This window comes from Furipterus horrens, unplaced genomic scaffold, assembly GCF_987537825.1.
Source record: "Furipterus horrens unplaced genomic scaffold, mFurHor1.1.pri manual_scaffold_13, whole genome shotgun sequence".
NCBI lineage: Eukaryota > Metazoa > Chordata > Mammalia > Chiroptera > Furipteridae > Furipterus > Furipterus horrens.
In genome coordinates, this window is record NW_028327183.1 from 31,273,303 (window position 1) to 31,300,069 (window position 26,767).

The window sequence follows — 26,767 nt, forward strand, 5'->3', positions numbered from 1 at the left end:
AGAAACTTGGGTTTTAACACACCTGGTGGTGGATGCTGACACTGTTCAAGTGTGAGGCCCACTGGTGGTCTTGTCTTGTTTGCTCTTACCCGCTGTCTAGATCATTCTAGTTGGCATTTGAAGGCAAGGTTTAGGGAGGTTTCTTTCCTCACCTGCGTCCACTCAGATCTCCTGTCCAGGTGTGGGTGACAGGGACCTTCACCCCCACTCTCCTCAATGAAAGAGAGAGAGAGAGAGAGGGAGGGAGAGAGAGAGAGAGAGAGAGAGAGAGAGAGAGAGAGAGAGAGAGAGAGAGAGAGAGAGAACAGGAGAGAGGAGCCCCGGAAGGGGGCCTCAGAGGCCCCACAGCCTTCCTTTGGGCAGAGCCGTCTCCTTGCTGAGCTGGCTGGCGTTCTCTTTCTTGCTCTTTACCACCCTTTGCGGTGGAGCCATGAGGCCGAGCTGCCCGAGGCACTCATAGCAGAGCTGATCTGGAGAGTGTTTCTGTATGTCAAAACCCATTTTCTTATTGATATCAGTTATGAAATCAGAGCTATATCCCCACTGGGGGCAAAAATGCAGATATAACTAGACTGCAAACTTTAGGCAAGGCAGGCTTAGCCGCCCCGTCACGCCCAGTGCTTAAGTGCGTGTGTTGCAGAACGTGAACCTAGTGTATGGGCACAGTTATCGCCTCCATTATACAGGTGAATAACCAGAGTCTGAGGAGTGAAGTGCGGACCCTCAGGTTGTGGGCTCTGCTGTCGCAAAGCTTTAGCTGCTCTGGGTGGACCACCCCAGCAAGACCCTATTGGCCGCAGGAGTTTGTTTTAAAGGCCACATCCCTGACTTTACTCTCAAGATCCCCTAGAAATTGATCATCTCTTCTTTTGTCTCGTTTTGAGAATTTGAAATTATATCTACATAATTTTTTTACTGTGCTTTCATTAATTTCTTGACTACCAATCATTATATCCTTAAAAAATCGATATGAAATCTATATAATGTAACACTAATTATTTTAAAGTAAACAGTTCAGTGGCATCTAACACATTCAGAATGGCCACCTCTGTCTGGTTCCAAACCATTTTCATCACCGAAAAAGGAAACCCGTCTCCATTTTCCCGCCCCCAGCCCCAGCAACCACCAGTCTGCTTTCTGTCTCTGTGTATTTGTCTGTTCAAGACATGAAGTGACGTAAGGTCCTTTCTCCTCACTGATCACCCTTGTCTGGGCCCAAGGCGTGCCCTGTGCGCACATTTTGACCCTTCCTAGTGTTAGCTAATCCGTCAAGCGGTCTCCAGAGTCACAGAATTCAGAAGTAAGTCGCTGAGTGGATGCCCTCATTTCACTGATATGAAAGCTGAGGTTATAGAGGCTGTGGTTTGTCCTGGTCACTCAGCTCCTCAAGGACATGGTTGGGTGGCTCGTGGAAGGCCAGGGTGACATGACATGGGAGCTCAGGGAGAGTATGAGGGACAACCCGAAGCTGGATCTGGAACCACTGCTCTGCTCACTCTGTCACTTAGAACAAGCTAAGGTTTGCCTTTGGTCTTTTGTTAGATACCCTCTGTGCATTCACATGTGGGGGACAGTAACGGTGATGTTCAGCTTGTAGCATGGACTGAAAAGTGAGGTGCTATTTACTCCTTAAGGTTTTGATGATGATGATTAATGATTGTTAACTGACTGTTAATGACCAACCAGCACTTTACCTTGATTATCCCATTTTACAGATGAGGAAACCGAGGCACAGAGAAGTTAAAGCACTTTCCCAAGGTCACAGATCCACAAAGTATGGAGGTGGGGTTCAAACCCTGCTCCTCACTCCTCCACGAGCCCCTGCACCTCACAGCCTCCACCGAGCCATGCGTGAAGCTCCTATGAGCGCCTTCACTTCTTTTTTGTGGCAAAATATACATGACATGAAATTTACCATTTTCACCGTTTTTAAGTGTACTGTTCAGTGGCATTAAGTACATTCACAGTGTTGTACAACCATCATCCCATCCAGTTCCAGAACTTTCCCACCTTCCCAAACAGAAACTCCATCCCCACTAAAGACTAACTCCCCGCAGTTCCTGACACTGACCCTTCTCCTTTCCATCTCTATGAATTTGACTGCCGTAGGAGCCTCATGTAACTAGAATCATACAGTACTTGTCTTTTTGTGACAAGCTTATTTCACTGAGCATATGTCCTCAACATTTGTCCATGTCATAGTGTGTGTCAATTTCCTTCCTTTCCACTGAATGGAGATCCCATTTTGTTTGTCCGTTACGCCTTCACTCTTTAAACTTCGTTCTATCCTTATCCGTAAGCCCAGTCTCCTTTGAGAGGAAGCAGAGGTGCTGGGGACAGGGTGCTTAGTCTCCTTCCATTGCAGGGGGATCCTCAACTTGGGAGGGGGCTGTCATCCTCAGCACCCCTGCCTCAGCAAAACCCTCGGTGCCATCTTGGGAAGTCCCAGCCAGGGGTCCATGTTCAGCAAAAATCCTATGGATGCCCAGTTACATTTGAAGTTCAAATCACCAGTCTGATCTTTTCTAGTGTACATATGTTCCATGCAGTGTCTCCTAAAAAATTATTTGTTGTTCATATGAAACTCAGATTTAACTGGGTGTCCTGTGTTTTATCTGGCAGCCCCATCTCCAGCTCAGAAGTAGAGGGGGCAGTAAGTCAAGGGTAAGCTTTGCAGGAGAGAGTCCTTACAATGGCAGCCCGTCACTGGCTGGAGGGGGCTGCAGGAGGTCACTGTCCAGGCATCAGTCTGGCCCAGGCAGGGGGGAAGCCACCGAGCTACAGAGCCTGGTCCCAGGATCCTTCTTATAACCCCGGACTGGGGCAAGCCTTGGAGTCTCTGCCCAGCATGGGCCATGCTGGGATGCTGAGCAGCACAAAATCAGCCACTCCCTTTGCCTGCCCCTCCATGACTGTGCTCTGCTGGAAGCCAGGCTGGCAGATTCTGGGGTGGCAGTGCAGGCAGGGGGTGCTGTGGGTCATGCAGGTGCATGGCCCTCTTGAGGAGAAGGTGCCCACTGCCCAGAGCTCAGCATGGGCCACCAGGCCACCGTCGCCTGAGGCAAGAAAGCCTTTGATTGGGGTAGAGGTTGGGAGGAGGGAAGTGGGTGCTGAGCATTTCCCCTGAGTCAGGGGTAGCTTCCAGTGTTGATGGCAGTAGGCTTTACCTGCCTCACTCTGTACCCCCACATCCCCAGCTTTTGGGGTGGGGTGAATTCCATTCAGCTCCCCATGCCATCAACCTGGGGCAGCGGTCCAGCTGAGACCATCTCCTCTTGGCTCCTCGCTGCCCTTTCTCCCTCTTGTACCCCCTCCCCCAAAGAATCAAATTCACAAAGTCTTAGGCTCCGCTCCTAGAAAACACCTGGGTCATGTGTCACTTTTTAAATGGACAGACTGAGCCCCGACTAGTGTGACTCAGTGTGTTGTGTGACATCCCACAAACCGAAAGGTCATCAGTTTGATTACCGGTCAGGGCATGTGCCTGGGTTGTGGGCCAGGTCCCAGGTTGAGGGCATGGGGGAGGCAACTGATTGATGTTTCTCACATATCAGTGTTTCTCTCCCTCTCTTTCTCACTCCCTTCCCCTCTCTCTAAAAACAAACAAACAAACAAAACCTTTTAAAACTGGACAGGCTGCTTTCTACTGCAGCACAGAGGGCTCTCAGGTTCTTTGTCTGAGGGCCCTGGCCAGTTCTGGGCTGTTTGCACTTATGAGGGCTCAGCTCACGTTGTATGGAGAACAAGGTGTCTAGAAAGCAAGGCCCATTCCCCCGGGGACTGTGTAATCTGGATGAGCAGGGAAAATGCATTCAGCAAATGTGGAAGAACCCAGGCACTCTCCTGAGCCCACCCATGGAGTGTTGGACACAGGCCCAAAGCTGTCATGCTTGGTAGGGAGCACTGTGGGCTGGGATGTTCCACCAAGCTGTTATTGACAAGGGGTGCAAGCTGGGCTCGGTTGGGTATGAGTTGAATGGTAGGGTGGAGATTTTGAGTAAGGACAGGCTGTGTGGATGAGGCCTTAGAGACAGAAAAGCCTATGAGTGGCCAAAACCAGTTCTGACTTGGGGTTGATGGCAATGTGGAGTGGTGACAAATCAGTGACAGATCACTTGGGACCATGTGTTGGGATTCCATACTTAGTCTGGATTTTACCTTCAGTGCAGGACATGTAAATAAAGGAGATGGCCTGGGTGGGACACAGTAGGGAGTAGTAGGGAATGGGGCAAACTGGATGGGGCATGCCTATCTAGAGGAGGCAACTACTACTGTACTCCAGTCCATTTTGCTATCTGAAAATAAAGACCCAGGTTTGTCAGATCTTGTATATTTTAGGAGAAACAAGAGATCTGAAATTTTATGTGAAATCTTTTGATTTTGAAATATTGGCAACTAATTCCATTTTTTTAATAAAAAGGCTCTGTGGGACAAATAAAACCTGCATATTGGCAAGTTTTAGCATCAGAACCTCTGGTTTTCAGCCTCTGCTACAGTGTGTTGGAAGAGCGATGGGACAGGAACCTTACCCCCCATTCTCACCCCAAAGCCCTTACCAGATGAAATGTTTCCTCATTGGTGCCTTGCTGAGGCCTGGTAATAATTCAAATAACACTTAGGACAGATGCAGATTGAGGTTTACTTTATGTATGGCACCATGCTGAAGGTCATTTAATTCTCACAATGACCTATGGCTTGAGGAATTTTAGATTCCTTCTATTATAGATGAAGAAACTGAGGGTTCAGAGAGGTCCAGAAACTTGCTGAAAGTCACACAACCAATAAGTAGGGAAAGAAATATGAGCCAGTTTTGCTGATTTTTTTTTCTTTTTTCTTTTATTATGGTAAGATATAGATAACATAAAATGTGCCATTTTCATCACTTTTAAGAGCACAGTTCAGTGGCATTCTTTACATTCATTGTTATGCAACCATCACCTCAAACAGAAACTGTTTCCATGAAATAACTCCTTATTTCTCCCTCCCCCAGCCCCTGGCAATTACTACTCCACTTTCTGTCTTTATGAATTTATTCTAAATACCTTATATAAATGTAATCATATAGCTTTTGCCCCTTTGTTTCACTCAACATAATGTCCTCAAAGTTCACCCGTGTTGCAGCCTGTGCCAGAATTTTTTCCCTTTTTAGTGCTGAATAATATTCCATGCTATGGATAGACCCTTCTTTGCTCATTCATTCATGCGTCAGCGATCACTTGGGTTGTTTCTACCTGTCGGCTATTATGAATAGTGCTGCTGTGGATGTGACAAATATCTCTTCAAGTCCCTGCTTTTGATTCTTTGGGGGATATCAGGTCTGCCAGTTTCAATGCCTGAAGATCTCCAAGCACTTAGGTCCCCATCAGTAAGATGTCCCCATACAGTAAGGAGTCCCCAGCAGTAAGGTATCTCCAGCAAGAGCTCTTCCAAACTCTTCTTGGCAATGGGGAAGTTACTACCTCCAAAGCAGCCTCTTCAGTACCCAGTTTGTAGCCCAGATGTGTCCTTATAGCTGCCGCTCCCCCAGGATGTACTGCTTCTTTTTTCTCCCAGCCTTTTTGGAGTGGCCTTCTGCCCATGTACAGGAGAGATCTCCAATTTATTCTCGACTCTGTGCCCCTGACTATACATCACAGACTATTAGGCCTCCCTCCCCCCACCCCAGCTTTTAAGGAAGAGAACAAAATGCAACTGTGGGAAGCATGATGGAAGTATCTTTAAAAGACAACCATCAGTGATTTAAGTCATAAAAACGCACCATGGTCTGCCAATCTCAGTTTCACCTCCCCGAGTTGTCCCAAGACAGAGTTAGGACCATGGAGGCTGCGTCCACCCTGTAAGGTGCCCCTCCTCCGTTACTGTCTTGGGAGCTCACCCTGCCTCCTTTGTCTCCACAGGGACCTACCAGGGCCAGTGGGTTGGTGGCATGCGCCAAGGCTACGGTGTGCGGCAGAGTGTCCCCTACGGCATGGCGGCGGTCATCCGCTCGCCCCTGAGGACGTCCATCAACTCTCTGCGCAGTGAGCACACCAACGGTGCTGCGCTGCACCCTGACGCCTCCCCCGCGGTGGCCGGGTCGCCGGCTGTGTCCCGAGGTGGCTTCGTGCTTGTGGCCCACAGTGACTCCGAGATCCTCAAGAGCAAGAAGAAGGGGCTGTTCCGGCGCTCGCTGCTGAGCGGGCTGAAGCTGCGCAAGTCGGAGTCCAAGAGCAGCCTGGCCAGCCAGCGCAGCAAGCAGAGCTCCTTCCGCAGCGAGGCCGGCATGAGCACGGTCAGCTCCACGGCCAGCGACATCCACTCCACCATCAGCCTGGGCGAGGGCGAGGCTGAGCTGTCGGTCATCGAGGACGACATCGACGCCACCACCACTGAGACCTACGTGGGTGAGTGGAAGAACGACAAGCGGGCGGGCTTCGGCGTGAGCCAGCGCTCTGACGGGCTCAAGTACGAGGGCGAGTGGGCCAGCAACCGGCGGCATGGCTACGGCTGCATGACCTTCCCCGACGGCACCAAGGAGGAGGGCAAGTACAAGCAGAACATCCTCGTGAGCGGCAAGCGCAAGAACCTCATCCCGCTGCGCGCCAGCAAGATCCGCGAGAAGGTGGATCGCGCTGTGGAGGCGGCGGAGCGGGCTGCTACCATCGCCAAGCAGAAGGCGGAGATTGCAGCCTCCAGGTAGGAGGGTGCAGAGGTGGTGTGGGGCAGCAGGGTGGTTCTGAGTTGCCAGCTGGGCCTGACCCAGTCAATCATGCTGCCTAGTTAGAAGCCTACGCTGGCATTTCTCTAACTATGCCCCTTGGAACCCTGGGGTTCCTCAGAGGTTCTCAGAGATGAGGCAAAAGGTTTTGGGTCCTACAGCCCCTCCTCAAATAGAGCAGTATCTCTTTTGTCTGTTTTATATGCTGTTTTGTGTTTAATGTAAAATCTTGACGAATAAAGAAGGTGGGCCATTCTGCTGGTAAGACACACGAGACAGTGCCGGCTCAGAGCAGGGCAATGCCTCTGTGGCCGCATTTCCAGCTGGGCATGGAGCGCCCAGCATTGCTGGGATGTGGGAGGAGGGTGGAAGCTGCCCTGGCCACCTGGCCTCCAGCCCGGAGCGTCCCTGGGCCTCAGGAGACAGCACCAACTGGGCAGATGGGCTGTAGGCGCCAGGTAAGCCTTGCTGCTGTGGTCAGCAGCTGTTCTGAATGGGATACAGGACTTACTGAGTTTGGGGTCAGCAGGGCTGCTGGACCCTAAGCAGCAGGTCCAGAGTTGATGCGTGTGGGCACCATGTTGAATTTGCAAGTATCTTTGGTGTCGGTGCAGGGATGGGGACTTCAGAGCTGGAAGAGGGGGTGCCCAGGGACTATCTCCCTGGGAGCTGCAGAGGTAAGCTTGTAAGCCTGGATCTGGTCCAGGTGAGGCTTTGGGAGGCTGTGGACAATAGGAACGAGGCAGGCGCTTGCCACAGGTCGAAGGAAGCTGCCCTGTTGAAATCCAAGGGCTCTCAGGTTGCCACACTCCTGGATTCTAGAGGAACAACTCCTGACTGAGGTGGCCAGAAGGTCCCACCATCTGGTTGCTTTCCTGGGTCAGGATGGAGCCCTCGAGGTCGGCCCTGGGCGCCCTTGGGCTGGGGACAGGGTCTGGGGACTGCTTTAGGTCCCTCAGGGTGCCCAGGCAGGAGGCTTCTAGGACAGGCGTCTTTCTGGATGATTCTGTATTCCCAGCCAGGGGCAGGCCTGGAGTTAGTCCAGGAAAGCTCCCAGCTCAGTTATACTCAGGTCTTCCCAACCTTGTCACTTAAAGTTTTAGCCCATTTTGTTCTGGTTTTCAATGACCTTTGATCCATAGTGAAAGGATAAAAATGGTGGCTGTGGTTTGCTGGCAGAATATCTGCCATTCACAGCAGCTGAGCCTTTAGTGGGAGACGAAAATGGCAATACTACCTACCTGAACAGCGAGGTCAAAATTGCTCTGTTCACACCCTCTCTACTCCCCCAGAAATGTTCAGGCAATAGAAATAAATAGGAGCTGCATGTATGACGACTCACCTGGTATTTTAAGAGCAGATGAGGTTCAATCATTTTTTTTTTTTTTTCATTTTAAGTGTAATGCTTGCCTCATATAGAAAAATTGGAAAATGGAATGTGAAAGGAGAGAAGTGACATGAGGTCTGGTCTGATATGTCACCAGAGACTTGTTGGCATTTCACCATATTTCTCTCCTTTCAGTGTTTTGTTTTGTTTTTTCCCTTTGTATTATGTTTGTTTTGTTGACCTCACTGAAGAAGTAGTTACAGGGCAGGGCAGAGCATCATCAAAGGTTTGGCTCAGTTGGTTGGAGTGTCATCCTGTACACCAGAAGGTCTTGATTAGGGCACATACCTAGGTTGCAGGTTTGGTCCCCGGTCGGGGCACGTACAAGAAGCAACTATCTCCCCCCCCCCCAAATCAATAAACATACCCTCAGGTGAGGATTATTAAAAAAATGGTTTAGGGTGCGTGTGACAGCTCTTGTCTGGCCTGAGGTTAGTTCTAGGCCAAGGGTCTGGGAGGCAGAAGCACAGAATTCAGTGGGCACGGAACCAGTTTTGATTTTAGAGTCCAACAACCAGGCAAATTTCTTAGGACTGAGGACTTTTCTGACAAATCCCACAGAAATCTGGAGGGTGCTTGTCTCATTAGGGAACTGAGGGGGTGGAGTGGGCAGAACTCAGAGCCAGCACACCCAGGGAGCTTTTCAGTGTTTCTGAGCCCTGGTTTCCTCATCTGTGAAATAGGGGTAATGGCTCCTGCCTCCCCTGAAGGCCTGGGAACTGAGGACAGCTTGCTCCTGGGCCTGGGGCCTCCCTGCTCCCCTGGACAGGGGGAGAGTGTGGGGTTTTGTGAGGGCAGATGGATAAGCAGCATGGATCAGGAGAAGGCCAGGGTGCTGGGCCAGGAGGGCAGGAGGGCAAGAGGGACACCAAGAAGTTGGGGCAGTTCGGAATCCATAGGGCACTGGCGAGCCAGCCCCCCTTGGGGCTCCCACATCTCCTGGGGAGGCCTTGCTAGTGTGTTACTTCATGGGGGGAGGACTGAGCGAGGGTGGGGAGATGGCTGGTGTTTGTGCCACCGAGAGGATTAATTCCGGTCAAGGGTGTGACCAGTGCCTGGGCAGTGGTGGGGAGGACTCAAGTGGCTTCCTGATTGCCTGACTCTGCTACACTTGGGGCTTTGGAGCCCCACCCTCATGAGAGCCAGACCGGCCGACGGACGTGTCCTGCTCTGTACACACACATTTGCACACACCCCACACAACTCACGCATACACTCTCATAAACACCTTCACACCCTCACACACAAAACGCAGACACCCCCATACACATCCAGGCATGCACACGGAACCGTGGGCACTGTGGGAGGGGTGGTGCGTAGCCTGGGCCTGTGCAGTGTGGGGTGGGGATGCAGCCCCCGTGGCCCCTCCATCCTCTCCCAGGTGGGTCTCCCAGGTCATGGGAACAAAGTTCCAGAGGCCAGCATTTAAAACATGTCTGAGAGGAGGGTAAACCTGAGGCGGCATCGGGCACTGCCTCTCAGAGTCTGAGCTCTCGGAGCCTGCAAACCCATGGGCCCATCACTGCTGAGTTACCTGGGGGAGAGGCTTACTGGGCCAGGTTTCCCATTGAAAGATGGGAGGGGCAGCACACAGAGCCCTCAGCAAGTGTAAGGCCTAGTGCGCTCTATTGCCCCCCCCCCACACACACACACACATACTCTCTCCTGAGCCATGCCGGCCCCTCCCACCTCCAGCCCCCAGCCTTGCAGGGAGGTGGGCATGTCTGCACATCCACAGGTGCGACCTAGTCATGCTGGCCTCCTGGTGTCCAGCGTTGGTTGCTCCTTGGAGGCCGGGAGTGACAGTGTTTTCAGTTACCACGATGGGGATGAGAATGAGCCTTGTCACAGGCTGCGGTGGAGCTGTGCATTCTGCATTTTCTCAATGGGCTTAGATCTGAAAAAAAAGGAGGAGGGAACAGAGGCTTCGTTCTCGAGAGTGAAGCCAGCAGATGGATGGCTGGATCGGCGTCCCCAAAGCCCCAAGGCCCACCCTCCACTGGAGTGTGAAAGTGGCTCTATGGGGCTGTGGAGACTCCGGTCACTGTCACAGCCAAGAAAGAGACCCCCGGGCGACAGGGGAGCTCTGACTGGCAGGGCGGCAGGGCGTGGGTTACTGAGCTGAGTCGAAGAGAAATGGTTTGGCGTGTCCTCATTAGAGTGCCTGGAGCTTTCTGGTTAAGCAGAGGGGTGGGGTGGGGTGGTCCACACAGAGTTGAGTTCTGAGAGGTGGTCCCATTCTCTCCGTTCCGGAGTGGCCCAAGGCCCACAGCAGCCATGGGCCGGGGACTGGCCACACAGCTAAGGGGAGCCGGGATGCCTCCTGGGACAGGGTCGGCATCAGGTTCCCTCTCCCCCTTCGCCCTCCCACCTTGTGAATGCTGGAATTGCCTGGGGGCTTAGACACAAGTGCTGACCACAGCAGATGCTGAGCTCCTGGGCTCCAGACCCCTTCAGGTCTCTCCAGGTGACTCTCAGGGGTCCTTAGCACTCGGGAGGTGTATAAAATGCAAATGGCTGGACTGCACCTCCAGAGCTTCTGATTGGGCAGGTCTGGGTATGGGCCTGAGAACCTGCATTCCTGAGGGCTTCCCAGGATGCTGGCTCTGCTGGCCTGAGAAACTCTACTCTTCTCCCTCACAGGAGGCCACAGGGGAGAGGCAGTGCTCGCAGCCGTGCCTGTGACAAAGGCAGAAGGTGGAGGGTACCCTGACAGGGGCTTCGGTGGGAGGCCAGGGTGAGGGGCAGGTGTGCCGGGCTGGTTGATCTGCATGAGATGAGATCAGAGCAGAAGGGGCTGCCATCCTTCACTTGTGCCTCTCTTCTGTAGGGTCCTCTTCACCCCATTGTGAACCCCCATTTGTGATGGGCTGTGATATACTCCATTTTGCCCTGTCACTTGGCCAAGTTGGTCCCAGTCAAGTTGGAAATTGGGGTCACTTCCAGTTAACCTGCTTTAAGCACCTGTGTTCTCACAGGCAGACCTCTCTCGCCTTCATGCAGTCGGGACGCTGTTATGAAGTGGTTTCTGTAATACCTAGATAGCAAATAGGTTACCTTTGCACCTGCGACTTCTCATCCCTCACCTCACCTGTGGCAGATGTAACTAGTCAGTCACAGTGCTCCTAGCTGCGATCACCGTCATTGCTCAGCAGAGGGCTGGTCCAGCCTGTGGGATGGTTGGGAATCAAAGTCTAAACCTGACCGCCTACTAGAGATGAAAGAGGCACAGAGAACATCTAACCCACAGGTTGTCACACTTTACCTTCCGGTCCAGAGCCCTTTGTCATGCAAACTCCCCAAGGTATAAAATAGATGAAGTCACTATTCAGAGTCAAGCTGGGGGCCAGTCGGGGCAGATTGTGGCCTGTCTGCCCCTCCCCTTCCGACCTCTGTGTGGTGGCCCTGGGACATTCAGCAGCATCCTGGGTTGGTGGCTCAGGCTTGAGAAGGTGTCAGACACTGCACCCAGAGCCCTGGGACAGAGTGCTGGGGTCGACTAGCTATGTCTGCCCAGGGCCAGAGTGGGATGTGAAACTCATCCACCAGTTGGACCCTACAGACCCTGCATTCCTCTATGATTTGTCTCAAGTGTTTCTGTGAAGAGATGTCAAAGGGTTTTGCAAAGTGGTAAAACGCTGAGAGAAGGAGGTATTCATTATCATGTATTGACTCCATTCTGTTGGTACATGAACTTCCCCAGGCCAGGGTTCACTGCTGGGTCCCTGGAGCCTGGGACAGTGTCTGGCTTAATGGCTTCTTGTCCATGCAGGAGTTATGTTTTGAGTGAATGAACAAATGTATAACTGCTTAGGCCCCACTTGCTTTCATTGTCAGGGGCACTGGCTGCTTCCTTTGGTTCTGGGGACCTGGAGGTGTGGCAGTGGCCATGGCCACCTTGGGGCACAGGGTGACTGGGTCAAGTTCACAAGGAGCAGGGGTTGCAACAGCTGAGTGATCAGTCCTTTACAAGGGATCCCACTTGCCCCTTGGTGCTCACAGATTCTCAAGGGTGTGAGGTAGACCCTCCTGGGTATGGCAAGGTAGTGTCTTCTGGCAAAGTTCATGGGGAGAGAGAACTGTGTGCTCCTGCGGCTTAGTTCAGTGCGCGGCGCCGGGGCCCCGACAGCACACAGATGTGGCTGAGTCACAATGCACTGGCTGGCTCCACGGCTGTGGGCACATCACCAACTCCACAGAGGGTGGTGCAGGTACATTGCCCCTGGGGTCCTGTGTGTGGGGATCACCTACAAGGTGGTGTGTGTACAGTGTGTAGCACAGCACCCAGGTGTGGGAGGTGTTCATGAAGGTGAAGGTGAGAACTCACTGTGTGCAACAGTCCTACCTCGGGGGTCCCTGCAGAGGACCAGGTTGGCCCCTGAACTTGCTCTTTGGGTTGACTGTGTGGCTGGAGTGGTGGGGGCAGACAGCCGGAACACACTGGGCAGGGTGATGCTCCAAATGCTCCACATCTCCACCTGCTACTTCTTGGCCTGGCTTCCTTCTGGTGCTCAACCTGAAGCCTAGAGCTTGGAGCCCTGTCTGCTTCCTGGCAGGGACCGCTCGCTGTGCTTGGGGCTGAGGAGGAGGCAGACGGGCAGTTGTGCTTTTCGAGGATCTCTCGTTCTGGGAGCAGTTGGGTGAACATGGGTGCGTGGGCTGGGGGTAGGGCTGGGCTGGGAGGCCTGGGGCTCGGAGGCCTCTGTCCCGGCGGAGGCAGGAGCCTTCCTAGAGGTGACTGTGCAGATGAGGGCACCTGCCCCTGTACACCGAGGCTGTCAGGGTCGTCGCGGTAGTTGACAGGGTTGTAACAACTGGCCTGCATGCCAGCTGTCAGCTGCCACCCTGTCTTATGATGCTTTGCTGAGTGAGCAGAATCGCAGGCAGGTGGAGGCAGGAGGGACCTTGATAGGCATTAGATGGGAAATGACAAATTTTTGGTACATTGGCAGCCATTCCTCTTCCTGAAACCATGGCAGACATGGCTAATTGATTGTTGCACTCAGAATCCTCCCACTAGGCAAGTAGGCCCTCTGAAGGATGGGACCAGCACTGCCAGCACCGCAGGCAGTGTGGCCGAGAGCCAGGTTCCCTACATTCCAGGGCAGCGCCGGGTCTCAGAACTAGGAATAGACCTTGTGTCTCGGGTGCTGCCTCCTGCCCTGCTCCATATCTCTGCCCCTTCAGACCTGGACCAAATTCAGGGAACCCCAGTCATGAATTTGAGGCTGTTGGCTGGCTACCTTGAAATGTTCATTAAATACAGCATTGCCCCCAGAATGGGAAGGATTTGGTGTACAAACCCCATGAGTGGCCCGCTTAGGGAGGGGCTTCCAAATGCACAGCCAATGTCTGAGCGCTTGCTGTATGCCAGGCCTTGAGCTGGTATCTCTGCTGCCAGGTCTCAGGGCACCTGGTCTATTTACCGTCAGCTGTCCGCAATGGCTCCGCTGCCCCTGTGACTCACAGCCCCAGAGGCCCATCCCAGAGCCAGTGCACGGAGACGTGCACAGAGCCCTGGTCCAGGTGAGAGCGGTTCCCTGCCAGATTTCCGACTGGGGCATCTCTGCATTTCAAAGGAAACAGAATCTCTGAGGGTTTGAAATTGGGGGAGGGGATGGTTTAAAAATATTAAAATGATAACATATTCTTGTAAAATATTAAAACAGTAAAGCAGATTGGTATGAAGTAACTGTGTCCCACCAGGACCTGCTCATCTCCCTATAGAGAATTAGAGTTTTTTCAGACATTTTTAAACACATGTATGTCACACCTACATGCTTTCTGGTTACACTAATGGGGTCGCACTGTCTGTGTTCTTTTGTAATTAGTTTTTCTTTCCTCCTCACTTACATCAAGGACATCTTTCTTGTCAGTATATCTAGACTTGTAGGTTTCTATAATGGCTACATCATGCCCCATATTGCTCCAACCCTTACTCTGTTTGTGGATGTTTCAGATGCATCCAATCTTTCAGTCTTGCCGGCCAGGCCGCAGAGACTAGCCTTGTCTACCCACCTTCGCTGCTGGCCTGGGTGTGTTTGCACCATCATCTCCCCGAGCAGGCACCGCTGGCTGAGAGATGCGTGCATGCAAGTCTGTGGGAGATCCTGCCACATTGCCTGGCAAAAAGGCTGCCCAGTTTACCGTGTCTGGGAGGAAGGCCTGCAGGAGGAGGGGATGGGTGGCCTTGACCACTGCTGTGCCACTGAGGAGTTTGTCCCCCAAAGAGGAATCTCCCTGGAATCTGTGGGTGTCACATTCCATGGCAAAGTGGTTAAATGAAGGACCTTGAGATGAGGGGATTGTGCAGGATTATGAGGTGGGGGGTGGGGGGGGCGTCAGTATAATCACAAGGGTCCTCATTAGAGGTCAGAGCCAGAGAAGGGGCAAGGATGATGGAAACAAAGGTTGGAGTGGTGTGGCCACATGCTAAGAACATGGGCGACTTCTAGCAGCTGGGAAGCCTGAGGAAACAGATTCTCCCCTGGAGCTTGCAGAAGCAAACATCCCTGGCGACACCTTGATTTCAGCCTCCGTAGATTCAGTTTGGGCTTCTGACCTCCAGAACTATAGGATGATCAATGTATATTGCTTGAAGCCACGGAGCATGTGGGGATTTGCTACAGCTCCATTGGAAACCCCTGCACTCTGCATTCTGGCTGAAAACAGGGCATTTCTACTCCCCCCACACCGTGTTCCCCAGGTGTCCCCCTCCAGAATGGGCATGCCCATCCCCTTCCTGCCCCCTGCAGGCGGCCAGCTCTGGAGTCACGTTTCCTGGCCCTGTGGAATTGGGCCCTCTGTGCAGGGTACACGCAGCTTCCTGCCTCGGTGGAGGGCCTGCCACATGTCACATTGGGCAACAGCCATCTGTTCCAGATATGCCCTCCAGACATAGAAAAACAAACAAACAAACAAACAAAAAATGAAGAAGGAAAGACTAGGGAGTGGGTGCACGATCCTGGGAAACGGCCAGATGCAGGGCAAGCTGAGGGCTCGGTGCAGGGTTGAGAAGCTGTGCCCCGGGACCGGGTGTGCCCACAAACCTTGGGTTCCATCCCAGAGATCCAGGAACTTTTCACCTTGGGCCTGTATCTAGCATCTCACCGGTGCTTCTTGGGGACTGACAGGTGTCAGAGGCCTGGGACTCAGGGAGCCAGCTCCTGCCTGCACCTCCACCACCTCTGGTCCTTGCCCTACGGTGTCTCAGCCTCGAGAATGGGGTCAGGGGATGAGGACTGTCAGGTGCGATTAGGATCTGGCCCATTTCACTCTGCACCACTTGTTAGACAGAATGCACAGAGTCTCTGACTCATCCACAGGCAGCTTTCCCACTTGGCACTTGGAAGGCACCTTGGGTGACGTGGGGAACTGGGAGCCAGCCCTGAGCTGGCTGTGTCCAGGAGAGTTTTGGGCCAGAGGTCCTGGGGCCCAGAGTCGGCCCAGGTGCTATGGAGGCTTTAATCTGTCCTCCCCTGAGCTCCCTTCCTTGTAAGACAACCTGTTGCCTTTTACAAGGCCCTGGAGAAAGGGACTCCAAAATGGTCTTGGTGATATGTCCCCAGACTTGACGACTGTAGGAATTTTTCCTTTAAATCTAACCCAAACCCTCCTGTTGCAGCTGGAGCCCATTTCTTCTCCATCTTTGAAAGAAGTGGTGAGTGGTTCTGCTCTTCTTAGCTCTCTAGCCTCAGGCACGCTGCATAAACTCCCTGGGCCTTCATTTTCAAGTCTGTGAAATGGGTTGAAGATAGTATGTGTCCAGTAAGGTTGTTGTGAAGAGTAACAATGTCTCAAGGAAAGACAGGACTCCTGGATCTCTTTACCCTGACACATTAAAGCAGGCAGGGAGAGAGGTGTGGAGAGGACTCCCTGGCCCTCAACTCCTTGACAGTGACTGAGCTCAGCTTCCCCACCTGAGTGAAACTGCACTCAATGCCTAGGATGCCATATCCACATTGGTCATATCTGAGAAGTTTCTTTAATTTCATTTAAGTTCATTTCAGTTCAGCTGGAAACCTGAAGTGCTGTGGTAGGATTCACCTTTGGTCCTGATTTCTCTCCCAATTACTGGGCCCATGCTCTTTGCCCTGTGACTTTGGCTCTCCCACTGGAGGCTTTGTTTGGTCAGTGGATGGCAGTGATGATGTGCCAGTCCCAAGCTGAGGCCCAGGGAGGCTTTGTATGCTCATCCTTCTTGTACTTCTGCCAGTGTCATGGCAACATGCCCTGGGAAGGACTATCCACCCCTCAACGCCTGCCCCGCCATCCCTGGGGATGAGGGACCCTTGGGATGACCCAGATGCATGAGTAAAAAACAAATGATTATTCTAAGTCCCCTGCCTTTGGGGAGGGGAATTGTTACTCAATATTATTGTGGGAACAACTGACTGATACAGCATTCAGTGGGTAGTTCTTGAAGGAAGAAAGGAGTGTCTTCACTGTGCTCATCCCTACAAACCGTGGGCTTCAGCCACACTGGATCAGTGGTCCTTTTGAGGCAGTCCTGATCATCTCTGTGTAAGTGTCCTAGAGCCGCCATAACAAAGTGCCATAAACTGGGGGGGCCTAAAACAACAGAAATTTATTCTCTCGCAGTCCTGGAGACCAGAGGTCCAAAATCAAGGTGTCATCAGGGCTACTCCCTCTTGAGGCTTTAGGGAAGGATCCTTCCTGCCTCTTCAGGCTCTTGGTGGCTGCGGGCATTCCTTGGTTTGTGGCCATATCACTCCAGTGTCTGCCTGTGTTTTCATGTGGCCTCCTCCTCTGTGTCTCTCTGTGTCTTCTCTTCTTATAAGAATACTGTACATTATTGGATTTAGGGCCCACCCTATCCTAGTATGACCTTATCTTAATTATGTCTGCAAATACCCTATTCCTTTAAAAAAAATTTTTTTTAATTGATTTTTACAGAAAGATAGAGGAAGGGGGAGAGTGTGGGGGGAGGGAAAGAGAATGAGAGAGAGAGAAAAATCAATTTGTTGTTCCACTTATTTATGCATTCATTGGTTGAGCCTTGTATGTGCTCTGACTGGGGACTAAACCCACAACCTTGGTGTATTGGGATGATGCTCTAACCAACTGAGTTACCCAGCCAGGGCAAGACCCTATTCCTAATAAGGTCATACTCTGAAGTTCCTGGTGGTTGTAAATTTTGGGGTCCATTCAGCGCACTATACTTGGCACACTGCCGCACAGCCAGGCTGTTTCCATGGCTGTAAATGCCTTTCTTCCCATTTCTTCATTTCAGCTACTCTGTAAATCACAGCTCATGCCTCTGGGATCAAGCCTGCCCTCCAGAGAGCACAGATCAGAATTTACTTACCTGAACAGCCCAGAGTCAGCTCAAGCCCTGTACCCCACTCAGCTCCCCCGCAAATTTACTTGGTTCTCAGGTTCTTGTATGCTCATGCTTTGTGCCCCTAAGCTTGTGGGCATTGCTTCAGCTTTCCTGGCTTTTTGCTGAGCATGAACTTTCCATGAAAGATGACCTACATGAGGCAAGTGTGTGTGTGATGGACTATACAGGTGGTTCGAAGAGATGGAAGGGGTGTGATCTCAGCTACTAAAAGGACCCGCCACTGCTTACAGATGTCACTATTCTCAGAATGCCCCCGACACTCATGCACGGTGAGATCCAGGTTCTGTCCATGGTCAGTCCCCCGCCCCCACCCCGCCACCACCCCAGACTCTGCCCTAGGTGGCCCTTTGCCTCCAAAGACCCATTAATGGGCTCTGCCAGGCAATGGGTCATCAGTCCCAGGTCTCCCCCTGCCAGCTGTCTAGTGCCCAGGGAAGTCACAACACTGGAGCACTAAAGTTATGAGTTGAACCAGCTTGGGGGCAGGAGGGAGAAACAGCGGCAGGTGTGGAAGGAACAGGGTGGGAAATGGGAACTTCTCCCTGCACAAGCACGTTGCAGGGAGAAGATCTGTGTGTTTTGTATCACAGAATCCCTAAATGGGTAACCACAGGTGATTTTGAAGACTCATTTTGAGGTTTTCTCCAAACCTATGTTTGTGGAAAATGTGACCTGGCTGTATTAATCAGGACTCAGAAGCAAGCAACAGAATCACAGCTCAGATGAGCTCAAGCCAAAAGGCCCTGTATTGCCCTAAAATTCTCGGGTTGGCTGAGGCACGGCTGGGTCAGTGTCCAGATAACGTCAGGGTTCCGTCTCTCCCTTCCTCTCTCAGCTCTGCTTTCCTCTCTGTGCTCATTCATTCTCCGGCAGGCCCTGGGCACCTGCAGTCAGAAAGTGCAGCAGCGTTGTTCTCACAGAACCCTTACAGCTCTGCGCCGTGGAGGGGAGGGGAGTTTTGCTCCAGCACCTGTATAGTAATGACCTGGAAAGGCCCCACTGACTCTGCTGGGGTCACCTGCCCACTCACTGCCCAGGAGGGATGGGACTTTCTGATTGCCCAGGCTGGGTCATGTGCCCACCTCAATTGTGAGGGGGGTGAGAAGAGAAGAGACACCCTGACTGACACCCCACTAGGACATGGAGTGGGGAGGGTTAGTCCCCAGTGGGGGATGCTGGGCAAACAGACTTCAGAAGGGAGCATTGTCAAGGTTCATATACTCATATCTGTGAGAAAAGATGGAAGTGCCTCCTTCACTCTCTTTTCATTGAGATATATTCACAGACCACACAAATCACCCTTTGGAAATGTACTAGTCACTGGTTTCCAGTGGATTCACAGAGCTGCTCAGTCATCACCACTATTACTTCCAGAACATCTTATCACCCCCCAAAAGAAACCTGTTCCCCACTAGCAGTCACTCCTCATCACCCTCCCCCAGGCCCCTGCAACTACAAATCTACATGCTCCGTGAATTTGCCTGTTCTGGACGTTTCATATAAGTGGAGTCACACGATATGGGAGCTTCTGTGCCTGGCTTCGCTCTCTCAGCATAACATTTTCCAGGTTAATCCGTGTTGTAGCGTGTCAGAGCTTCACTCCTTTTCATGGCTGAGTTATATTCCGTCGTACGGATAGACCACCTTTTACTTATCCGTTCATCGCTGATGGACATTTTGGTTGTTTCCACCTTTGTCTGTTGCGAATAATGCTGCTCTGAGCACTCGTGCACAGGTTTTGTGTGGGCCTGTGCTTTCAGTTCTCTTGGCCGCACACCGAAGAGTGGGATTACTGGGCCATATGGCAATTCTAGCTTCCACTTTCTGAGGCCCCGCCACACTGTTCTCCACATTGGCTGCCCCATTTTGCATTCCTGTCAGCAGTGGGGTGGGTTCCAGTTTCTCCCTGTTCTCGTCAACACTTGTCTGCCTTTTGATTCTAGCCATCCCAGTGAGGGTGCAGTGGCATCTCCTGTGGGTTTGATTTTTGTTTCCCCAATTGTGAGTGACATTGAGCATCTTTCGTGTATGTGTGTGCTTGTTGCCATGTGGAGAATTGCCTGCAACTTGGGTTTTTAATAAATATTTGTGTCCTCTTTACTGTCCCCTGCATTTGCTCTATACTGACAGGCAGACTCCGGGGCCTTGGCCCTGTGGCTCTGTCCTGGGGGAAGCAGTGGGGTTAGTCTGGGGGCAGACATGAATTTTTCTGCAGTTGTCACCAGGGAGGCTGGATCCCTTCTGCCCCAAGGCCCCAGTGAGCTCTTTGTCCAGAGGAGTTAAAAGCCCTTCTTGGCTTGGGTGCCTCAAGGAAGAGACTGAAGCTGCTCAGACCCTGACCCTTTCCTGAACGAACCATGGGATGCTACCCAGGCACCTGGGAAGTCTGAAGAGTGTCACAGAGGCAAGAGGATGTCTGTCTCTCTCTCATCTCATCTTGGCCTCTCTGGGTCCCACTTCCTCTTCCCTTGAGCCCCCACCCCCAGCCCTGGGCCCCTGGATGGGGGGAAGAGGATGGTGTAGGGGTTAGGATTCTTGGGCCTCAGTCCCCGTGCACCTATGCTAAATGGATAAGAACACTGCCTTTGGGGCTGGTGCAAGCACAGTACTTACCATGAGGGGCTGGTTGGGGATGAACAGTGCCCCCAAAATTCTTGTCTACCTAACCTCAGATGAGACCTTATCTGGAAATAGGGTCTTTACAGATACAGTTTGCTAAGATGAGGACATACTGGAGTAGGATAGACCTTAATCCAGTGACAGGTGTCCTTGTGAGAAGGCCATATGAGGACTCTGAGACACACATGGAGAAGCAGATTGGAGGGATGCAGCCACACACCAGGGGGCCCCAGGAGGGAGTGTGGCCCTGCCTAAAGTTCTCTTGTTCTAACCCACCCATTCCATGCCCACTGGCTGCAGTGGCCTCAGGAAACGATGCCATGCTCAAACCCAGGCCTATTCCGGGCATGGTGCCTTTGCTGTTGTGGCATTTTGCTCGTAGCCCCATGTCTGCAAGCTGTGCAGGGAGATGCCACACCTTCTTCACCGGGACCAGGGTCACATGGGACCACTCCCTTGACTTGGGTAGATTCATCACTTTCTCGCTTTTTTGAAAATGACCTTGAGTAGGAATATACTTGTAAAAAGGAAACTTATAGCCAAACAAGGCTCCATTTCCTCTCCATCCTGCTGGTTGCTGGGTCCACCATGACTATGCAGGGCTGGATCTCAGACCACCAACCCAGTCCCCTTCTCCCTTGGGCATCCTACTTTGAAGGGGATTGAGTCACCATTTTTTTTAATGTATAATGTTTCTTGTATATTATATATTCTTCAATAAATGTCTCTTTTTCATAGTACATGGCTGGGCACAGCTGGTGGCATCTCCCAGCCTCCCTGTGGTTGAGGTGGCCCCGTGTTCCACGAGGAAATGACCTTCCTCTTTGGGTTCTTGGCTTCCCCAGATACACGTGGCAGCCCTGGAAGCCAGTGAAGGACAAAGGCACCTGGGTCCTGAGTCACCACCTGGAGGAAAGTCACTGCCAATGAGGAACTTGCATTTAAAGTACACATATCATAAAATTCACCATCTTAACTATTTTTAAGTGTACAGCTTAGTGGTGTTAAATCCATTCATAATGTTGTGCAGCCGTCTCCACCGTCCATCCACAGAACTTCTCCTCTTTCCAAACTAACACTATCTCTGCATCCCAGCCCCAGCCTTGACAGCCAGCACCCTACTTTCTGTCTCGGGTGACTGCTCTAGGGAAGCCCTGTGAGTGGAATCATACAGTATTTGACTTTTGTGACTGGCTTATGTCCTTTACCTTATTGTCCTCAAGGTTCGTCCATGTCATAGTCGGTGCTTCAGTGCTTTCTACTGTTGGATAATAATCCATTGTCTGGAGATACAGCAGTTTTTTATCCATTCATTCATCAGTGGACATGCGGGTTACTTATACCTTCTGGCTGTCGTGAATAATGCTGCAATGAACATGGGTGTGCTGTTTACTTTTACCAGGTCTGTCCGGAAAAAATCCAGCCATTGTTAATATAACAAGAACAGTTTGTGCAACATCGATGTAACCAGGCAGCTAAGGAAGGTGGACTGGCATGCATATGCATGAATAATGACAACTTCACTGTACTGGTCGGTGGAGGTGGTAGAAGCCATTGAGTGCGCACATGTACTGTGTGGCTGTCGTATTAAAAATGACTGAGCAAGTAGAGCAATGAATCAGCATCAAATTTTGCATTAAGTTTGAACATTCCTCAAGAAGGTCATAACTGGAGATGATTCATGGGTCTACGGCTATGAGCCGGAAATGAAGGCCCAGTCATCCCAATAGAAGTTGCCTGGTTCTCCACGCCCAAAGAAGGCATGGCAAGTCGCAGCAAAATCAAGGCCTTCTTACCTGTGTTTTTTGATTGGGAAGGTGTCCATCATGAGTACACTCCTTCAGGCTAAACAGTTAATAAGGAGTTCTTCATTGGTTGAGAGATGCAATATGATGAAAACAGCTGCAGCTATGGACAACTAGTGATTGGCAGCTTCATCATGATAATGTGCCTACTTATGCATCATGTCTCGTGCCGAGTTTTTGACAAGACATCAAATCACCCAGCTGACTTAGCCCCCCCCTACAGTCCAGATTTGGTGCCCTCTGATTTCTGGCTTTTTCTAAAACCAAAATCACCTTTGAAAGGGAAGAGATTTAAGATTGTTGATGAGATTCAGGAAAATACGATGGGGTAGCTGATGGCAATTCCAACAAAGGATTTTGCAGTGTTTTGAAAACTGTGAGGTCCCAAGGTGCCTACTTTGAAGGGGACTGAGGCACCATTTTTCTGTGTACAGTGTTTCTTGTATCTTACATATTCTTCAATAAATGTCTCTTTTTCATAGTACATGGCTGGGTACTTTCTGGACAGACCTCTGTATTTCTAATTTTGTGTTCACTGTATATTATGGAAAACTTCAAACATATACAAAAGTGGCGAGAAGAGTCTAATGAATGCCATAGGGTACTCACCTGGCTTGAACTGTTAGGAGCTCATGACTCTTGTTTTTCTGAACCCTGACCCACCCCTCCCTCAAGGTTACTGTTTTTTTAAAATATATTTTATTGATTATGCTATTACAGTTGACCCAATTTTTCCCCTTTGCCCCCCTCTGCCCGGTATCCCGATTCCCTCCAGCAGTCCCCTGCTTAGTTCATGTCCATAGGTCATGCATGTAAGTTTTTTGGCTACAGTATTCTTAACATCCCCCTATTTTGTACCTACCAGTTTATGCTTCTTAATTCCTGTACCTTTTCCCCCATTCTCCCTTCCCCCCTCCCAGCTGATAACCCTCCAACTGATCTCCATATCTATGATTCTGTTCCTATTCTGCTTGTTTGCTTAGTTTGTTTTTTAGATTCAATTGTTGATAGTTGTGAATTTATTGCCATTTTAATATTCATAGTTTTGATCTTCTCTTTCTTATATAATTCCCTTTAGCATTTCATATAATAATGGCTTGGTGATTGTGAACTCTTTAGTTTTATCTTGTCTGGGAAGCACTTTATCTGCCCTTCCATTCTGAAGGATAGCTTTGCTAGATAGAGTAATCTAGCTTGTAGGTGCTGGCTTTTCATTACTTTGAATACTTCTTGTCTGTCCCTTCTAGTCTGCAAAGTTTCTTTTGAGAAATAGGCTGACAATCTTATGGGAACTCCTTTGTAGGTAATTGTCTGCTTTTCTCTTGCTACTTTTAAGATTCTCTCTTTATCTTTAACTTTTGGTATTTTAATTATGATGTCTCTTGGTGTGGTCCTCTGTGGGTCCAACTTGTTTGGGACACTCTGTGCTTGCTGAGCTTCTATGTCTATTTCCTTTATCAAATTAAGGAAGTTTACTTTCCTTGTTTTTTTCCAAAAAGTTTTCAATTTCTTGCTCTTCCTTTTTAACTTCTGGCACCCCTATGATTCAGATGTTGGCATGTTTGAAGATGGCCCAGAAGATCCTTAGCCTATCCTCATTTTTTGAATTCTTTTTCCTTCTTGCTATTCTGATTGAATACTTTTTTCTTCCTTATGTTCCATATTGATTTGATTCTCGACTTCATCACTCCACTGTTGGTTCCCTGTAGATTTTTCTTTAATTCACTTAATGTAACCTTCATTTCTGCCTGGTTCTTTTTTATGCTGTTGAAGTACCCAATGAGTTTCTGGAGCATCCCAATAACCAGTATTTTGAACTCTGCATCTAATAGGTTGGCTGTCCCCATTTTGTTTAGTTCTTTTTCTGGAGTTTTGTTCTGTCCTTTCATTTGGGCCATATTTCTTTGTCTCCTCATGTTGACAGCCTCCCTGTTTTTGTTTCTGTGTATTAGGTAGAGCTGCTTTGACTCCCTGTCTCAGCAGTGTGGCCTATTGTAGTAAAACATACCTGTAAGTTGTGTGGGGTGGAGCCTCAGGTAATTGCCAGGGTGGGGCAACCTGTGTCACTGCTCTGTGGCTCTGTGTGGGGCAGGGCTCAGTGAGAGGACTAGGCTGCTGCCTGTCCTCTGAAGTTTTACCCAGGAGGAAGCTGTCTCCCGGCACTCGCCCTATTGCCAGTCACTTCAGTTTCTCCCTGTATGCCACTGGTGCCCTTCCAGCTGTTGCTCTGGTACTGAATCCTCGAAGGGGTGGGTCTGAGTAAGTCCTAAGTCTGTTGCAAGTCCTTTAAGAGGAGTCTCCTGAGAATCCCATAGTTTCTTCTGCCTCCTAGCCCCAACTGGTTTTTATAGTGAGAAGTTACAGGGACTTATCTTCCTGGCGCTAGAACCCTGGTCTGGGTGGCCTGGTCTGGGGCTGGGATCCTTCGTTACTGAGATATGCTTCCTGATTTTTGTCTACCACACATGGATGTGGGACCACCCATTCCATGTCTCCGCACCTCTCCGCACTTCTCCACACCTCTCCACACATTTCCACTCTTCCTACCCATCTGGATGGACGTTAGACTTCCATACAGCTCAATTTTCTGACAATTCTGGGTGATATTTGTTTTGTAGCATAGCTGTAATTTTTACTGTAGTTGTGTGAGGGGATAAGGCATGTTTATTTACACCTCCATCTTGACCAGAAGTCAAGGTTACTGTTGTTGTCGTTGTTTTAATTTTAGTCCTCACCTGAGCATATGCTTATTGAATTTAGAGAGAGAAGAAGGGGGAGAAGGAGAGGGAGAAGGAGGGGGGAGAGAAAAAGAAAAAGAGAGAGCAAAACATTGATCAGTTTCCTCCCATATGTGCCCGACCGGAGATTGAACCCACAATCTAGGTATATACCATGACTGGGGATAGAATCTGCAGCCTTCTGGTGTATGGGATGACGCTCCAACCAACTGAGAGCCCAGCAGGGCTGCCTCATTTTAAATTATTTGTTTAAATCAGGCTTAACATAAGATCCATATGTTGTCATTGGTTGATGTGTCTCTTAGATCTCTTTTAAGCTCTAGCTTACCACCCCCCCTTTTTTCCCTTGAGACAGTCATGTTATTTGTCCTGTAGAATTGCCCAGTTGGGGTCTTGCTGAGTGTTTGGCGGGGGGGGGGGTAATATGAAACTCTGTCCCATGGATTTCCTAAAACTGGTAGTTAGACCAAGAGGCTTGATCAGATTACAATGATGTTTGCTTGTTTGTTTCTGCAAGAACATTTCTTCGATGTGCTGAGTAACTCTAAAGACAGTGGGTACATAGAGGTCTCTTTGTGAGGCCAACAGTCAGTTATGGTCATTGCCTGGTTCCTATTTCAGAAACACCTGGATTTGACTGGACATGAACAAGAAATAAACGTCTTTTTCATCTGAGCCATTATCTGTCATTGGGCCCATTTGTTACAGCTGTTAGCCTGGCCTGACTGATACACTGACTGCTTAAACTGAAGTCTGCCCTGCTGCAGTACTTGTGGGGGCTCCCTGCTCTCAGCACCAGGCCCCGCCATTGGGGAAGCTGGTGGGCTCCCTCCAGGCTGCTGGCTGGTCCCCCAGAGCCCAGAGAGCCAAGGCCTTTCCCAGTGCTTGCTGGCTCATCCCCAGGCAAGCGTGGCTCCTGCTCCCTCTGTGCTGCTTGGATGGGAATGAAGCCAAGCTGGCCCTGCAGTTCAGCAAAGCAGGACTGACCTGGCATTCACTTGCCATTAGTGCCAGGCAGTGACCCAGAGAGGCAGCTGGTGGGTAAGAAACTTGGCCTGCTGGTGAATGGGACCCCTCCATTCCCAGACTCAGCAACAAGACTGCCCTCCTCCAGCCCCCAGCCAAGGGAGGGGCCTTTCCTCACTCTTCTCTCAGGCTGGCCATTGGGCCCCATTTGTCTCTCCCTCAGCTTGCTCCTAGTATTACTATTTTCTTCCTCTTTTTATTAAAGAGTCTGGTAAAAATGCAGCCTCCAGGCCCTGCCACCCGGAGTCGCTGTTAATATGTTAGGCAGCTCCTGTCATGGGTGTGTTTTTCCTGTGCATATGGAAGTGTGTGCATCCATAGGAAGAATCTGTGTGTTTCTTCTATAATTCCACAGCCATCTTTTATTCCAGATACTTTCAAACATCTCTGTGTGATGCAGAGAGCAGTGAGACGTAATGTACTCCTTCCCTGGAGCAAAGTGGCTTCTATGGCGCTCTTGATGTAAGGCTAAAGTAAAAATTATGGGCTTTAAAATTGTATGTATATTATGAGGCTATCTTCACACACAAAAAAGCTAAAAGTATATATTTATGAATCTTTAGATGAATAAATTTTGGCCCTGTGGCTTAATCTCTGTAATTTTCCCAAGCCCTTTAAATTCCCCTGTGACTGGGACGACGCTGGGCCCCCAGGGGGTGCCGCGAATTGCTGCGCTAACAGCTTAGAGCAGGGCAGTGCTACAGAGGTGGGGTCCCTGCAGCAGGGACCTTGTGTCCTGGTCTCATCCCCTATCCTCATAGCAAAGGCAGGAACCCAGGAGGTCCTCAGGGATGGCTCAGGACTTTTCAGCCACAAGCCCCCTTGCGTTGGCACCCTGTCCCTTTCTTGGATCTTGAGACTGTGACCTCTGGTTCCAGCCCCTGATGAGGCTTTGAGGTGAGGTCTGCAGGCCTGCTCTTCCTGAAGGGGAGTTCACGGGGAACCAGGCCTAGAGTGAGCACACCCAAGTGCACTGGTCCCCTGGCGCATGACCTGCCAACAAGGACCCCTGACAAAACCCCCGCAATCCTATCCCCACCCCTGTTTGGCTCTGAGAAAACATTGTCCCACAGACGAGCCTCTCTTCATTGCCAAGTACTCAAGGGTTGTGACCCAGCAGTTGTCTTAGCC

The 26,767-nt window shown here is 50.6% G+C and overlaps 1 protein-coding gene across 1 annotated transcript in view; it reads left to right on the forward strand.

Annotated features, from left to right (window-relative positions):
- The window catches only part of JPH3 (junctophilin 3), an 89,564-nt gene that overhangs the window by 27,979 nt on the left and 34,818 nt on the right, over positions 1-26,767 (forward strand). The window contains exon 2 of the mRNA XM_090260949.1: positions 5,898-6,675. Coding sequence (XP_090117075.1) covers positions 5,898-6,675 — 778 coding nt within the window. The remainder of the gene's footprint in view (positions 1-5,897; positions 6,676-26,767) is intronic.